Here is a 17,469-nt window from a genome sequence, read left to right on the forward strand (position 1 = left end):
TTCTTCTGTGAAACCAGATGCTTCCTTCCATGGCAGAGACAGTATCTCTTGCAAATAGGCCCGTGCTTCCCTACAATTCCCGGTCTCCCTGGCAGTTAGGTTGGGACCATGTGACCAGTCCTAGCCAATGGACTGTGAATTGGAGGTGATGTGTGCCACTTCTGAGCTGAAGCATTAGAGCCCACGTGCCTCCCTGCCACAGCTGGCAACCTAGGAGCCAGGTGTTCCGGGTGGCCTCCCTACCAGATGGAGGAGGGCTCTGCAGTTTGCCTTCTGTGACGGCTAGCAGTGGTTCCTCTAACAGCCTGTTCCTTTTATTCTTTAATCTTACTACCCCTTTTCTCCACTCTGGAATTTGACCACATGCTACAAATGTCTTGCTGCACTGAAAAATGGCATGATTAATAGGGGACATGAAAAGAGAAGAGCGGAAGGGATAACCCTGCTCAAATTTTTAAAAAAGGTTTTATTTCTGGTGCTGTCCTTCAAACAAACATACTAACAACTTTACAAGCACAGGTTCATCTCTGCCCAAAAAAAGGGAGGGAGAGGGTACACACTTGAACATGGCAATAGTGTCAAAGTCCTCCCTGACATCCAGTTCCCTGGGTGTCCATCTGAGATGGCAGCTGACAGTAAGCATTCTAACTCCACATCAATACAAAGGATAGAAAATAGAGAAGTTAAGCATTTATCAAAATTTCCCCAGATAATATCCTTTTAGGAAAAAAAAAGTAATTGGAGTCAGGGGAAATAATTTTCCTCACTAACTTTTTTTTTAGGTAAATTAAATTGCCCAGAAAATTAATCAACTCTCTTTTTCAATGGATAGATTTTAAAACATTCTCAAATGGAAAAACACACAGATGTTTTCAACATCTGAAATATTAAATGTGGCCCGTTTGAAACTTCTCTCTTGAATTCACATATCATTTTTCTCTTCTGGGAAATGAATTTTCATTTTAAAGAAGGATATTAGATCAGCTCTGTGAACACCAGGGCTGCCTTACTTAACATAATCTTCCCAACCGGGCTTTGAGAAGCTCCCATTCCTAGAGTAACAATCAGAAACTCTAGGCTGACAAGCGACCAAACCACATCTTTGAAAAGAGATAAACCATTCACTTGTGAAGTGGGACTCCATGACTATTTAGTATGCATTCTCATTTTCTTAAGGAACTTGACAACATCTGGATCAGATGAAATAGGAAGAAGTGGGCAAGGGGTGCATCTGAGGAACGCATGAGTTTATAGGGTCTCGCAAACCATTGTGTCAGCAGAGATCTGCAGTCATGGGTGCAGCTCCAGCCTCTGCAGAACACACTGAAATCCCCGAGGTACATTTTGTAAACTGCAGACAACTGAGGGGGCCCTTAGTTTTCCCTTCACCCTTTGACTTTGGCTTACAGTTCTCCTTTTTCTCGTCACTTCCATCTCCACAGTCATCCTCATGGTTGCACAGCTCGTGACGATAAATGCAGCGATTGTTGTCACACCGGAAACGCTGTGCTGAATCACAGGGAACATTCACTAGAGCACAAGATGGAAAAGCAAAGGTACAGGTTAAGAGTAGAACACAAGGGTCAATATCTAAAACACTCCTGTGCCAGCGCCAGGCTTGCTCGATTCCTCCCTTCATTGGCTCGTTCAATTAACCAGCTGACAAAAGCATCCTGAGTATTTAGTCGACACCTCAGTGCTGTGCTGGGCATCAGACTCAGTCAGGAACAAGACAGACACAGTCCTGTCCTCATGGAACTTTCACTCTAGCAGAGGAACAGACTTTACAAATTAACCATTCACCTACAACTGTGAGAAGAGCCACAAAGGACACATGCTAAGAAAGCATCTACTGGGGAGATTTGATCTGGGGGACGGGGTTGGAAGAGGCTTCACATGGGAAGATTCTAAGTCAGAAAGGAGCATGACTGGCCTCTGGACCCAAATGAAAGGTCTCTGTGGCTGGAGCAAAGTGAGGAAGACGATGCTGGCCATGAACTCATCCTAACAGTCAGGAGGCCACTGTTTATCCCTCTGACTGAAGTTGTCATTGAGCCTCCAGGGCACAAAGCCTCTTCATTAAAGTTTTACACTGTGATGGACTTTCCTTCTCGAATTCCCTCACCCTCTACACTTACAGTTGAGATCTCCTAATCCCACCCTGACTCCTTTTATTATCCAGAATGAGACCTGTGCACCTGATGCCTGTGCACCTGTGAGGAACCTATGAGTAGAATTCAGGTCCCTTAGTTGGTGCAAGGACATGATCCTCTATGCATGTACCAGGAATTCTGTGAACTCAACACAAATGTGTGTTCCTTCTTCCCACGGAGGATGTGGGCTGTTTGATTTTCCTTCTGCCTCGGTACCACAGACAGGGAGCAAGAGGACAGACTGGTAATGAAGCTGGGGAGAAAAATCAGCTCCAAGAGCTGGTTCTTGGAAGTATTGTTAATAGAACTTTACAAGAATTATTTGCTGCAAAAGCCAAATGCCACATTATCAAACAGCATTGGCTACCTTTTCACACGGCTGTGTGTCTGCCTCTCCAAAGCGTAATTTTACTAACTACTGGCACTTTACCTTATAGAGGGAAACAACTTCCTTCTTTGTCATCAAGTTGAAAACAAAACATGGTTAGTTCCTTATGAGAAAAGATGTGGCAAGGAAAACGTTGGGGGTGCCACTGGGGGAATATGATGTATGCTAATTAAAGTTCTCTGAAGGGAAGGAACACTCTGGTATATCATTTTCTAGAGTCAAGTCCCTAGGCTAAAAATGAACAGTGATGAATCTAGGACACTGAATGAAGGAGGTGATAAGAACCTCAGAAGCACACTGCAGCTAAGTCAGAGTAGGAGCTAACCAAGGGTTCCAACGGGAGTGTTTCTCGGGGGCTGCCTTCTCCTGAGCTGAGGGCTTTTACTTATATCAGAATCACTCGAAGGGCTTATTAATGCAGAGATTGCTGGGCTCCGCTGCCAGACACTCAGAACGGGTAGGTCTGGGGTGGGCCCATCATGTGTGTTTCTAACACGTTCCCAGGTGATACTGAATCTCCTAGTTCTGAGATGACGCTTTGAGAACTATTGCCCTAGAGTCTCTCCAATGACTCAAAGCATGGAACAAAACGATCAAAACAAACTTTATTTTCATTCACTTCATTAAAATCAGCAGTTCTCAACCAGGAGATTAAATTAAAAGCTAAGGAGCTTTTCCAACATACATTTTGCCCAGGCCTGATCCTTGGACATCCGGGTTCATTAGGTCTTAGCCTGGGGTGGGGCCAGAGTGTGTGCTTTTGAAATAACTCTCCCCAGGTGATTCTGATAGGTACCCAAACTGAGATTCACTGGTTTAAAACATAAATATGCACCATACAACAGAAAGGAATCAGATGGGCTTGAATTATGATGTAAAGTAAAGTGACTTTAAGGATTAACTAGTTTTAAAATTTCCTCAAGGTATTCTGTGAAGCTCTAGGGGTCTGGTACTTGGAGGGGCACCAAAAGGACAAAGCAGGAGAGACACCCTAACTCGACTACAGCCACAACAGATCTGCCTCTATTTATGCACATTGGGTTTCCAACGATTTCTTTTGAAGAAATTCTTTCAAAGGCCACAAAATGTTTAAAACTATGGATGTTGGGGGAGGGAGGGTACAGGTCAATGGTAGAGTGCATGCTTAGCATGCACAGAGTCCTGGGTTCAATCCCCAGTATGTCTGTTAAAATAAATAAATGCATGCATACATAAAATTCCCCCCAAAATGATTAGAAGAAGAAGAAAAAAAAAACTATGGATATTTTCCCAAACTTCTCACGTCCCAAAGAGAGAACTAAGAAAGAAAAGCCAAGAGAAACCACACTAATGCCGATCATGTGTCCAGTCCTCAAAAATTGTACAGCCGCCCTCCTGGAACACATGATCTGCATAAGAAACATTGAGATTTTGCCAGACAGCACCCCCTCAGTTCTCTCTCACTTACAGCACAGATGAAGCTCTTCATCGGAACCATCGCCACAGTCGTTATCACCATCACACTTCCACGATGACTGGATACAAACGTGATTTTTACATTCAAACATAGTAGCCGGGCAGTATGCGCCATGGGGAAAGCGGGTGGCTGTTGGTGAGGAGGAGACATAGTCAAATTATCAGAAAAAGATACTTTTTGGAAAGCTAGCCTGCTCTTGCTGATTCAACCAGATGTACAGTGGCCTTAAACTGTCTGAAATTCTGCTGGAATGTTTCTTAAAGACAGCTGTCCAAGCCTAGTATTCAATGACATGACTCATTCTGTGAACAGCACTGGACTTTTTCTTTCTTCTTTTTTTTGGTGTAGGTACTGGGGATAGAACCCAGAACCTCGTGCATGCTAAGCAGGCGCTCTACCACTGGGCTATCACCCCACCCACCACACCCTGGACTTTTTATTAATAGGTAAGTGCAACTCTTCACTGGTTGTCAGCACTGGCTTTTCCCACCATCCATTTATACAGTCTCTTCGAAACCAGGTTTTAAGATGTGGCAACCACATCAACAACAAGGTCCATCACGGACAATCAGCAACAATTAACATTCGTTCAGTGTTTCAAAAAGACTGAAATGCAGGTGACCATATTGGCTTCACGTTTTTAAATAATTTTAAGTGTCGTTATTCAATTCAGAAAATGCTTAATGCTATACCGTCCGTACGTTCTAATACCCATTTACTCACTGCTTGAGTATTCTTTTACCTGCAAAGTCTTTATCCAATTAACGATTTGTAGAGTGAGCTGATAACATATACATACTTTTGTTAGCACAATTAATATACTCTCTATTTGAAATAATCTTAATGAAATGCACTTGAGGGACTGCTGTGAAACAGATGGAGACGGTGACTCAGGCCCCAGGTAAACGGGTAATTATTGATGAATGCTGAACAGAAAATACCTACGGCCTTTCTAATCTAAGAAGCGGTGGCTGATGGGAGAGGCTGGGTCTAAACCGCAGAATCCACACGTCTCAGATAAACAGACCCACAGGTGTCTAGAAACTTACGACAGGTGGCTTCATCAGAAGCATCATGACAGTCAGCAAGGCCGTCACATTTCATTTGGTCAGGAATGCAGTGCCCACTATCACACTGAAAATATCCAGGATGGCAGGTCATCATCTCTGCAGAGAAAAAACGGTCATTCCCGGGTGCCTTGGCACTCGCAGGCAAGCACCGGCTCCGCGGAGTGCGGGACGTGTTCTGTCACGGACCTGCTCATCCCCAGCGACTGGCGCACAGCACGCACGCCATGCATGGTTAGCCAGTGAATAAACTCAAAAGTTACACCTTCTGTGTTCAAGATACGGAGCTTGAATTACTGATCTCTCCTCTATTAAATAATCTTTAGCTTTTCAGTTTTTCCCCAAAAACCTGAACTCCTCAACACTTAATGTTCTTAATGCTTATTTTTCTCAGGCCCAACCCTCAATCAGTAAAGCGCTGTAACAACTACTTAGTGTTTATAATTTCTGTTCCAACGCTCTGACCTCTAAGCCAGGGAGCTGCAGTAGTGTGTCTCTTACGGACATTTTCTGGGGGATGGCAGGCAGACCAATGTTTTGTTTTGTTTACAAGGCCAATGCAGATTAAAGTCTGCTCCTAGGAAATACTTAAGTTCAAATGAGATTTTTAAAAAACTCTCTTGTTATTTTCCCCTATTATTGATCTAGACTGCTGTCAAGTTAAAAAGTAAAGCATAGAAAATACAGAGCAGGAGGTACTGTAATGCTCAGGTTTACACATTACATAAATTATGCAAAAATCATTTTCCTCTAAAAAGCTTTACAAACACACACTGGGAGTCCCTACTTCTGCCCAACATGCTGACCCCTAGTACGAGGCTCTGTGGGAAGCCTCTCAAAGAACTGTAACAGTTACCGCAGTCCCGCTCATCCGAGTTGTCCCCACAGTCATTGTTTTGGTCACAGATCCATCGAGAAGGAATGCAGCTCTGATCAGCACATCGAAACTCGCTCTCTGTGCACTCCCGGGGGGCTGAAAAGGAAAGCCACATGGCCATCAGTGGGCACCAGGAGTCACACACAGGAGACAGTCTTACAAACTGACCAATGCCCTCCTGTGTCCCAAGTCCCAGAGAGTCCATCCTCCAAACTAGACCTTCCATCTCAGTTCGAAGTCTGTAGAGAATGGCCTTTGTCAAAAGGTTTGTCCAAAGGTGATTTAATCTTAAGATAATTTTTTGATTTCCTGAAACTCCAGATGACCTCCTATGGGATTCAACATGAACTTTCTTATAAAGAATAAAATGCCAATTGGATCCCTCTTTTGCTTAAGAAGTTTTTAATCAATTGATAATTTCAGGTGTCATCAGCCTACTGATTCTCCCAATTGCGTATGGCAAATGGTGACTATACTTACTTCCAAAAGTGACTAAAGTTAGAATGTATTAGTTAATCTGAAATCAACATACATCATGATGCAGTAATATACAGTAAGTCACCTCAAGTTTTTCTTGAAGGAAAAAAAGTTGGGTGAAAATAAATTCAACAGAGAAAACACACTTGGGTAAATATTCTCTTCCCAAAGCCGATTTTCAGCAGCTAAGAAGGAGCTTATATTTCCAGTTAAAGAAAAAGTAGAAATGTACCAGCCAGCAGAAAGAGATCATCCTACCCTCTGAGGATGAATGGCACAGGTAGTTCAATTACAGGCAAAGAGCAGACATCACCCCTCTGGTGGCACGTCAGGATGATGGACCCTGAACACTCACCACAGTTTTCCTCGTCGGAGTGGTCTCCACAGTCATTGTGCCTGTCACACCTCCAGCGAAGAGGGATGCAGCGGTGATTTGTACAGCGAAATTCTCCCGAAGGTTTGCATGTCATCGACTCTGCAAAGCACAGTCATTACGAATCATTCAGAAGCCAATGGTCAAGAAAACCAAAGTAGTACTGGCTTTCTTGCGAGATGGTCTGAGGATTATGCTACCATAGTCTCGAAGACCCCAGAAAGAGGAAAGCCAGCAACACTCACCGTTACTATTCCTCTCAGGCTAAACTGAACCTGTCCTGCTGCTTGAAACTAGATCTATTCTCTTTTGCAAAGACTGTTCAAAAAATGAATTGCTACCTGGCCTGTAATTTGGAACAAAGAACTGGAAAGGAAAATTAAGTGATGCTACCAGCAAACAAAGTATGTCCCTCACATTGTTTTTTGTTGACTAGATTCAGTATTATTAAAATAACCCATTATCTTCCTTACCTCTCTTTCAACTAAACCTAACACACACTCATAGACATTTTGTTTTCGAGTTAGAGTATATTTCTAATCTTGGCAAATTCCATCGATTTGTTTGGACTTTTGTCCATAAATTCTTTCCATGTTGCCAGAGATAGAGGCTATGGAAGGCCAGAGAGACATTCAGAATGTGAAAATTCTCCAAATAAGAAATATTCTGATTTTGAAGTATCTTTTTTAGGGGCAGATACCAAGTCTCTTCTCTACCTTCCTTCCATCAATTTCAATTAATTTATGAGATTACACAAACAGTTTAAACTTGTTGAGTATAAATCAGAATTCCACATTTGGGAGAAATTACACAACTTCCTAATATCTTAATAGTGTCTTCCCCAATGATGGTATCCCTTGGAATGAGATTTCATTTATGATGATGTAAATTAAACTCCTCTAATAACCTATAAAATGCAATAAAAACGTAACATGTTATTAGAGGCACACAAAGGAAGATGGCATGGGGAATCCACTCTCAGCTCCGGATAAGCTGTTTTGTCCCCTTCCCTCCTCCCCTGCAGCGCCTCGTACCACAGTCTTGCTCATCGCTGTTGTCCCTGCAGTCATCGAAACCATTGCACACAGCCCACTGGGGGATGCAGCGGTAGTTTGTTTTACAGTCGAATTCTGTATAGTTGTCACAGCGATAGGCTGAGCTCACTGGAAAGAGAGGACGTAGCAAAGTCAGAATTGAAGTCTCAGCCCTGCCGGGAATCCAAAGACACAAAACTTTTCCATCATCCTATTTAGGACGTGGTGCTGATGAGCAACACTGACCATGTTACCAGCTAAACAGACTCTGGCAACTGTGTCTCTTTTAGGTGTGATCTGTTCACCAAGAGCAGAAAGACAGAGTCCTAAGTTTTCTCACTATTTCATTACCACCCATTCATGCTGCAGTATAATTTTGGGGGAGTGGGCAGGGTGGAGGGAAGAACAGTGTTTGAAGGAAAAAAAAAACAAAACAGGGTTGCAACGTCAGCTCTGCCGCTCAGGTTCGTGGCCTGTAAAATGAGTTGGTAATATCACTTCCCCTACCTGACAATGCTTCTCTGAGGCTCAAAAGAGAAAATGCTCGACATACACACAATATAATTTCTTGCTATCATGTTCTGGACACTTAAACATTGCGTGGGTGGAGAGCAGGAATCAGCCACTTCAGAACCAGGGGTGTGGTCCAACCTGCAGGCTGCGCCGCTCACCTCTGCCTCGTAGTGCCAGAGTTGGCGGGCAGCGCCAAGAGGGAGCGTCCTCTGGGGCTGCAGCAGGGGCCCCACACCCTCCCTCAGTCCACACAGAGGCTTTCCTTGTTCCTTGCTCCTGGCCGGGCCCTGCCCCTCCCCCAGGAACTCACTGCACTCCTGGATGGGCTCGTCTGAGTAGTCTCCACAATCATTGTCTACATCACACTTCCAGCTCTGAGGGATGCAGTGGCCATTGGCACACTTAAAATAGCCTGGCCGGCAGGTCCTGTTGGCACAGTGGGAACTGTCTTCATCCGAGTTATCGCCACAGTCATTCTCCGAGTCACACTGCCAGGATTCCGGGATGCAACGCTTGTTGGCACACTGCCATTCATTGGACTCACACTGGTGATGCTCTGCAAGCAGGGGCATGGATTATCAGCTCGGAAGGCATCAGGTACAGAAGCTACTGATTTACACTAATGGATCCCAGAGAACCCGGTTATAATTTCTTCTTAGAGTACTTATGTCCTCATGTACTTATTATTAAGCACTACTGCTACATGGGCAGTTATTCTCTGACTATTACTGTCTCCTCAATTCTTAAACCTCTTTTTCTTGCAAGCAGAATTAGAGGTTAAGGAACGAACCACTGATGGCCTACTATATTCACCACCTCCTTTATCTGTTGCCATAATGGTTAATGGTTTCCAAACTTTGTGTTTGTTGCTATTGCTGATGTGTTTTTAGTTTGGAGGGTTATTATTTCTTTTTTGGTGGGTTTTTTTTTTGGCTTTTTAAAAATGGAAACATAAGTGAATATTACAACTAAGAGTCCCTGTTTAAAATGGAGGTGGGAATTCCTCATTTCACCCTGAATGTGAGCTCTTAAAGAGGATTCTGTGCACAGCACACAGTAAAGAACAAACAACAGAGACAACTTACTATTTACCACTTGCCTTACAGTGACCTTAGGATTTTTAAAAACTTCATAAAAATAGATAAAGGATGGAGTTGTTTTCCCCAGGACTTTGGGCCAGTTTTTGGTTTACAACATTCAGAAAATTCCCACAGAAGCATGACTGTACATGATCAACTGCAGAAGTAGGCAAAGAAGGTAGAAAGCGATTCCACACACCGCAAAGAACAAAGTCTTCATCAGACCCATCAGGGCAGTCCTGGTGCGCGTTGCACACGACTTGCGGGTTGGTGCAGTTGCCGTCCATGCACTGGAACTGTCCTAGCCGGCAGTAGCGCTGCGGGCAAGTGGTGGGTTCATCGGAACCATCCGAGCAGTCTTGCCGCCCGTCACATTTCCACCAGATAGGAATACACCTGCACAGAGAAAATAGAGCACTTCTCTTAGCAAAGCAGCAAGCAGCTAGAGAAATAGGCATTGACTATCCAGAGAGAAGAAGGCAAAAGTGAATTCCAAACAGTGATACACACGCATTCTCTTGTGGACTCTCTCCAAGAAGTGGATCAATGAAACCTTGGTTATTGTGGTGTGTTTTCAGAGCGAGCATAACTACATGAGATTGAACAGGTTTGCTAAGACCCAATACATGCTGAAAAAAAGTGCTTTGAGTATGATGATTAAATTCCTGCCACAACAAACAGAGTGTGTGTTTGGAGCTGTGGTTCTGGTAACAGGGATTGGCTGGGACTGTCGGCCAGAGGGAGGGAGGACACCTGGATACTGGCTGGGAAGCTGGAGGGCACTAACACGTGTTGAGAGCCTATGTCACGACAGGGTAGGTTAGACTCTTAATCGAGGATACCTTCTTTAATCATCAAAATAATCCGAGGTGCTAGGATTTGCATTAGCACCTTCCCTTGACCTCAGTCTCTGGCTCAGAACCCCTAGTCGTCAAGGGCTTGTGGCCATTGTTTCATGACAAATACAAATGATTGAAAAAGGATCTGAATGTGTGACCTTGGATCGTCTGGCATAGTTAACTAAGGAGCTAGGCCAGTGTATGTTTAAAAAACACAGAGAAATTCTATCACACATGAGGGCTGTTCTTTTGTACACTTACATACATTCTTGGCCTTGACACTCAGGACAACTTGTTAGACAATATAAACACATAGTTTGCTTTCATGCTACAGATATAAAAACTTGCATGCATGGGCATAACCATTTGGTTAACAAATTCTTTCTATTCATGGAAGACATTAACTCAAATTGGAGATGGTTGGATGGTTGGAGACAGTCTTGGTTCATCCCAAATGAACTACATTAATTAGCCCAACTCTTGGTTCATTAGAAAACTCCCATCCCCTGGAGCCTTGAGGTTCAATGTGTATCAAGAGCTATAGAGGCAGTGGGGAGAGGGGCGAAAGAGCCTTACATTTCATGGTTAGCGCACAGGAATTGGGTGCTGGAGCACCTGGGCAGGCACTGGGTGCTGTCACCGTGCTGGAAGGTGTGGAAGTTATCTGGACACTCGCAAGTGAATCCATCTCCTCCTGCTTTGATGAGGCAGAGGTGAGAACAGCCACCATTGTTGGTACCACAGGGATTATTCACTAGTGAAAGAAGGAAGAAAATACAAGTTCATTTACTGAAAGAGAACATCAAGCACAGATGAGCTGATCATACACCTCAGCAAACTCATCAACTCTTAGCAAAAAGATCACTATCCTAGATTCATGTTTTTTCCAGAAGCTCATAAACAGGACATGTGGTAGGGCATATTAGCAACCCCACGCTTCGAGAAAACTCATTTATGTGCTACCAGACATGAGGCATACTCATTGGTGATGGGCTAGAAAAGATGTCTCTCAAAGTTCTTGGACAGCAGGTGGGAAACTTAGCTTATATCCACGCACCCAGAACCTAAGTTCAAGTTTAATTTTCAGCAGATCTTACATTCTTTCATTCTAAGGATAAAGGCAACAGAGGTATGGCCAAGAATGAGATGGATGGATAAACTGAGCAACATCCTTACTAATTTTCTGGGCTGCCACTCAGAGGTGAAGATGAATTTGAACTTCTGCTAAATAATATGAAGACTATTAACTTCCAGAAAAAAATGTTTTGCCCATTCTCATTTTTCCTAACTTCCAAGTTTACAGTATGTTTTAGCAAGACACTACAACAATCAGGCCAACAAAAAAATCCATTCTATCCCCAAAGAATACCCCAGAATGTTGCTAGATATCAAATGCAAATAGACATTTAACAAATGAAAAGAACAGAGCAGCCTTTTCCAGGAGTTGGGGAATAAACTCCACAGATATTTCCATACTCTCAACTCTCAGCATTTGTTTCACAGAAAACATTAACAAGTAACACTATTCCCAGTAGAAATCATGATATCTATACTTAAAAAAAAAAAAGAATGGCATGCACAGAACCATAAAGCAACTGTACAAAACTTCTGAATCACCTACTCACCAATTGGCTGCCTGTATGGATGATACACACGGATGTCATAGGGCCTATGTGTTGTGTTCACCAGCACCACTCTATTTGACCCATCATATTTGTTGCCTTTTTCAACTGTCTTTGTATTCCAGTCTGTCCAATAAATAGTGTCTTCAAAAATGGTAAGAGCGAAGGGGTGAGGCAGTGTCCTGGTGTCATACACTGTGTGCCGATGGCGGCCCTCCAAATCAGAGTACCTGGGGTCGGAGGAAGGAAAAGTCATTCAATGAAGATAACATCTCTTCTCTAATGCCTTTAAGGATGGAGGAGTCGACAAATCAATTAATAAAGTTCTACCTCTGAGAGTAACTGAAGTTCAGATTCTCCCCAAAACTCCTAGTCTTCAATTACAACAAAAACTAAACTTAAAGGATATTTGGACTGAACAAAAGATGTAAAAGTCGCAAAAGCAATGCTCTAAAGATAGGAATAGCCAGAGGAGTTAAAAAATCACTAATCCCTAACTATAGCTGCTTTCCTGCGGATGCAGGTGGTCTAGCTGTGGCCAGTTTACAACCTCTCACGTTGATGTTCTCCATTAAGCATCCTTTCAATATCCTGGGATAAATATTGTTCTTGTTTCCTAAGTCATCAGAAGAAATCAGAGGATAGAGATCTAAAGCTGGAATTCTGCCTTCTCATGAAGAGGAAGGGAGAGGCTGTTCTAGGAGACAGTTTGATTCTCAGTATAACCTAAGAGATATACACTAGCTGAGTTAAACTATAAGAGTGCAGGGTTAACTCTGTCCACACTGGTTAGCACATTTATTATTAATCATGCCCTGGGCACTATTAATGAATCTAAGTGTCATTCATTTCTATGAGCCTATGTCACAATATTGATATTTTAATATTTAAAAATCTTAGAGCAGACCCTAAAACTCACACAAGAGGTGGAATGAGCTAGCAACTAAGAAAGTTGATCACGTTAGCCATGCGATGTTAGAAACATTTCCCAAAATATCCTAACTTATGGTAACTTAAAGAAGGCATAGGAAAACCTGAAGACCTTCTTGACTTTCATTGCTAAGGCTGCAGATAAATGACCAGAACTCAATCACTATCTGTTTCTCAAAAAAAAAAAAAAAAGTAAACCAGAAAGCAGTGCTGAGACCTTCCCTTTCAGTTCTTTCATGAGCTCTATATGGAGTGCTGAGACACATTTTTGAGTATTTTTTGTCACTTGTAGGGCCACAGGCACAACTAGAAGGATCTGTCAGCACAGCTCAATATGTACAAGAAATGGATTGAATGTTCTGTAAAAGTGTATCACCTTACACAGTCTATGAAGTCTGTTTCTGAACACAGGCATTGCTATCCCTTCCAGAGCCAGCATGGTTACATGGTTACATGAAGACTAAAGGTTCATTCATTCCCAAATCACAGTGCCTGATGCTGTAGTTAGAAAGTAGTTAGAACATTCCTTTTTTGCCTCTAATACTGCTTAAAATACTATCCATGTGTACACTGTCCATTTCAGCGGAGCCTATTAAGCTTTCAAGACCAAGAATAATCTACAAGACCTAAAGGACAACCAAAATCCAAAAAAGTTGTTGAAGTTTCTTTAAACACCTTGAGGCTTCTACTAATTCAAAATGGTATTTTCTGGAAAGCTAAGCTCTATGATATTCTTTCAAAGAGAGAACACACACACTGTGGGAAGGGCCAAGGGTGTAGCAATCCATATATTACATTAAAATGGTACAAATAAACTATAAGTAATATTCCTCTTCTGAACAAAGTTGATCTCTACCCAAGAATAAGTTAGCATCTGCTATCGTAAAATTCTGCAAAGAGAAAGCTAAAGTTTGCCTTAGTATCTCAAATGAACCAGGGACAAAAAAAGGATTCCCAGAGCATCACACATCAAAATCCCTACCATTGTCAATTTTCTGAAGTCTCCTCTTCTACTTACCCTACACATATTTTAAAACTAAGATCATGAGATGATTCCAAGGAGCTCAAAACAGATGTTGGGGATTAGCAGAGGCTGATGGTATAGCCTGTAAAAACCATCCAGTTTCCTTTGCTTTTCAGGACAGGGGTGGTAAAGAGTCTTTATCACATGTGTCAACTGAGGAGAATTCTAGGGAAATGTCCCAAGTCAACAAAAGAGAGTTCTGGGATTGATTAACTATGTCTACCACGCGTGCAGAAGAAGAAAGCACTAGCATGTGTACCAGGCATTCGTTCCTCCGTAGTGGCCTGTTCAAGAGAATGTGGGATTAGAGAACTGTGAAATTTTCAAAATAAATGTAACAGAATGACAGATTTGTAGAGACCTTTAAAATAGTTCTAGTGAATTAATGACAATTCCATGCTTTTGAATGCAACAGGCTGTGTATCTGGGTACTAGTCTATAGATACCAAGAAGACATTACCACAGTTCAACTGGGCCATAATTAGCAATGCTCCAAAATAAGTATTACTGCTTGGTTAATAATTTGTATTATCTTTTTTACAAGGAGTATTTTTCATTGAACAGTATAATTTTTTCAAATACTAAAATCTATTAATCATATCTTTGGAAGAGAAGGGTAAAGTAAAGAGATAAGGAAATTAAGATGAGTTGAGCACTAAGCTGACTACCACAGGGGAAAGATTACTAGCTCCTTATTTTTAGGAGTATAAGAAGTAAAAGTACCAAGATAAAAACCTGATCTGTATGACTTCAAAGTTCACATGCTTTCTACTGCACCAAACCACAGAGCTCGGAGAATTGCCTATAGGAACTTTTTTTTTTTTTTTAAATAGAGGTACTGGGGATTGAACCCAGGACCTCCTGCATGCTAAGAATGCGCTACCACTGAGTTATACCCACCCCCTCACCTATAGGCAATTTAGTTGGAAGTGGTCTTAGAGTGATTTCCAATACACAGGCCAGTTAGAAGCTGCCTGGGAATAACATACTGGCAACAAGCCCTGGTGTCTGGACCAGTTACCCAGTTTGTTTTATTCTTTTCTATATACGTACTCAATGTAACCCAGGTGGGCATCTGTCCAGTAGAGCAGATCATTGGTGTAATCAATGGTGATGCCATTGGGCCACTTTATCTTGGTGGAGATAATCACAGATTTACTGGTTCCATCCATGCCTACTCTCCCAATGTATGCTCGGTCAGCCCAGTCTGCCCAATAGACATACCTGTTGGAGAAAACACAAAGGGTCAGTCCTTAAAGCCAAAAGAACTCAACAGCAAAGACATAGCTCTTCTCCAATTAGAGAAATAGAGTTTACATCCTACAGAGCCTTTCAGAAAGGGAAAGGTCGAGGTCAGAGACAGATGTACAGGAAATGCTCAAGAATGAACATGATTAGCTGGGGATTTCAGTGGATTTGACATGGTAAGTCCAATAAAGGTGTTTTTTTTTTTAACATTATTTACCTGCATGCAGCCAAAATATGTGACTTGAAAAGTGAAATGGTGTGTCATGGCATAGAAAATAGAATAGCTGATGAATATCATTTGAAAAAGCCGTGCTTCTACCCATTATACTAAAACATTTACCAGGTAGGAAAAGCAGAAGACAAATTCCAGCAAGATATTGGCCTTGGGATCACTACGTTAACAGCCACTTTGGTAACAGAGGTGGAATAAGGGCATGAAAGAAGAGCCCAAGATTACAGGGAGACAGTACCCATACTGAGGGTGAAGGGCAATTCCTCTGGGATTATCAAAGCAGAAGGTGTTGTTGGCATCCATACAGTGCTCGGCCAGCTTGCGGCGGTATCGACCATCGAGGTCAGAGACAGAAAGGCAATTCAGGTAGGAGTCCACCCAATAGAGCTTTCTGAAAATGAAGAGGAGAGCCAGGAGTTACAGCCCTTTCACGTGGGAAACAAGGCACATGTAGCCACCCAATTTCCTATCCAAGCACTTTTCCCCCAGACAAACAACGGCAAGTGGAAGAACCACTGAGCTTTCTGCAATGAGGCAACAAAAGATGCAAGAATGTGTGCGACACCTCCCATTGTAAGGTGATATCACATGGGGAACTCTGGGGCACACTTCACATAAGGATTCTGGCTTTACTTGTTTCATGCAGCATAAGGCATCTTTCCCAGGCAATGCTCCAGGCTTTAGAGAAGCAAGGAGGCAGAAGTGAGAGCAATGAGTGTCATGAACTATAGTTTAAATGGTGGAGTTGAGAAAACAGACTTGTCTAAGTGTATCACTGAGACTGCACGAGGGAGCTGAGAATCACAGCATCCTTAAGATAAAGATAAATATGACCCATCCCTGGCCCTGTCTGACTAGGCTGGCAAAATGAGTTTCTTATCCTGTACCGAGTTTAACTTAATCAAACTTAAAAAGCTTTAGAAACTTCCTAGACTTTCTTACCTCAAGGATATTTCAGTTCTAAATATATTGCTATTCAATGAATTCCACTTAAGGGAGCCGGGTATAGCTCAGTGGTAGAATGCATGCTTAGCATGCACAAGGTCCTGGGTTCAATCCTCAGTACCTCCACCAAGAATAATAAATAAACCTAATTACCTCCCACTCCAAAAAATAAATTTTTAAAATTAAAAAAAATCCATTTTTTCTGTAAGGCAGGAGTTTTTAATCTGGAGTTCTTAACCTGACATCAGGGTCACCTGCGCTCTGGGGGGGTTTGTGTCGACTCTAAAGTGATGCAAAATTGTATGAACATAAATTTGATAAGTGCTTTTATCCAGCAAGGGGCCCACGGATTTCACCGGAGTCTTACAGCAGCCATAACTCTACAAAAGGGTTCAGTACTCCAGAATGAGGGTCATTTAGAGTCTGATAGTAATTCCCACTGGAATGATTTCCCTTCTAAAAGGCCCCAGGGTCTCCTTGCAAGAGGTAAGCCTGATCCAACCACGCTGGTGTCAGTGTATTTAGCTGTTAGGACAGCAGCATCTTGGTAGACTTGAGGATGAGGGAATGAGGATGCATAAGCGCACGAGCCTTGCCATTTACTTCAGTTGGGTAAATCCTGATGAATGAGATGGCCACAATCTTGCATTCCACAATCGTAGAGGCTAACAACAGCAATAATAACAGCAGCTATTTATTAAATGCCAGGTCTGAGGCTAAGGGCTTTTTTAAACTATTACATTATTTAAGATCACAACAACCCTAGGAGTAGGTGCTATTATTATGCCTGTTTTCTCAATGAGGCGACTGAGGCCCAGAGGTTGTATGATTAGTAAGAGGTAGAGCAGGAATTCAAGGCTGGCTAACCACAGGGCACTCTGCTCTGTTGAGCTTACTGCCAACACATTAATTTCTTTTAATTCCATAGTCAAAATACTGACCCTGTGAACAGAAGATAGAGGAGACACTCCATCTCCACTATGGGAAAAATTAAGAGGACAGAGAGCCAACACAATTTTCCATTGTGCATAGTAGTGCTTTGAAAAACTAGTATTTCAAGTGTAAGGGCTTTGGAAATCAGACATCCTTGGGCTAGCTGTGACATTTTATCGATATTAGGAAAACTGTCAAATCTCAATGTAATTTGTATCTTCGAGCTGTCCACTACTATTGTATGTGTAACTGGGGTCTATTCTGCCTCTGAGTTTAAGG

The 17,469-nt window shown here is 42.4% G+C and overlaps 1 protein-coding gene across 1 annotated transcript in view; it reads right to left on the reverse strand.

Moving 5' to 3' along the window:
* The window catches only part of LRP2 (LDL receptor related protein 2), a 180,528-nt gene that overhangs the window by 26,629 nt on the left and 136,430 nt on the right, over positions 1-17,469 (reverse strand). Inside the window, exons 51-62 of the mRNA XM_072961113.1 lie at positions 15,551-15,703; positions 14,886-15,056; positions 11,882-12,108; positions 10,833-11,010; positions 9,617-9,813; positions 8,649-8,894; positions 7,826-7,954; positions 6,774-6,893; positions 5,921-6,037; positions 5,047-5,163; positions 3,989-4,126; positions 1,408-1,530 (exon numbers count right to left, since the gene is read on the reverse strand). Coding sequence (XP_072817214.1) covers positions 1,408-1,530; positions 3,989-4,126; positions 5,047-5,163; positions 5,921-6,037; positions 6,774-6,893; positions 7,826-7,954; positions 8,649-8,894; positions 9,617-9,813; positions 10,833-11,010; positions 11,882-12,108; positions 14,886-15,056; positions 15,551-15,703 — 1,916 coding nt within the window. The remainder of the gene's footprint in view (positions 1-1,407; positions 1,531-3,988; positions 4,127-5,046; positions 5,164-5,920; positions 6,038-6,773; positions 6,894-7,825; positions 7,955-8,648; positions 8,895-9,616; positions 9,814-10,832; positions 11,011-11,881; positions 12,109-14,885; positions 15,057-15,550; positions 15,704-17,469) is intronic.

This window comes from Vicugna pacos, chromosome 5 (genome assembly GCF_048564905.1).
Source record: "Vicugna pacos chromosome 5, VicPac4, whole genome shotgun sequence".
Classification (NCBI taxonomy): Eukaryota; Metazoa; Chordata; class Mammalia; order Artiodactyla; family Camelidae; genus Vicugna; species Vicugna pacos.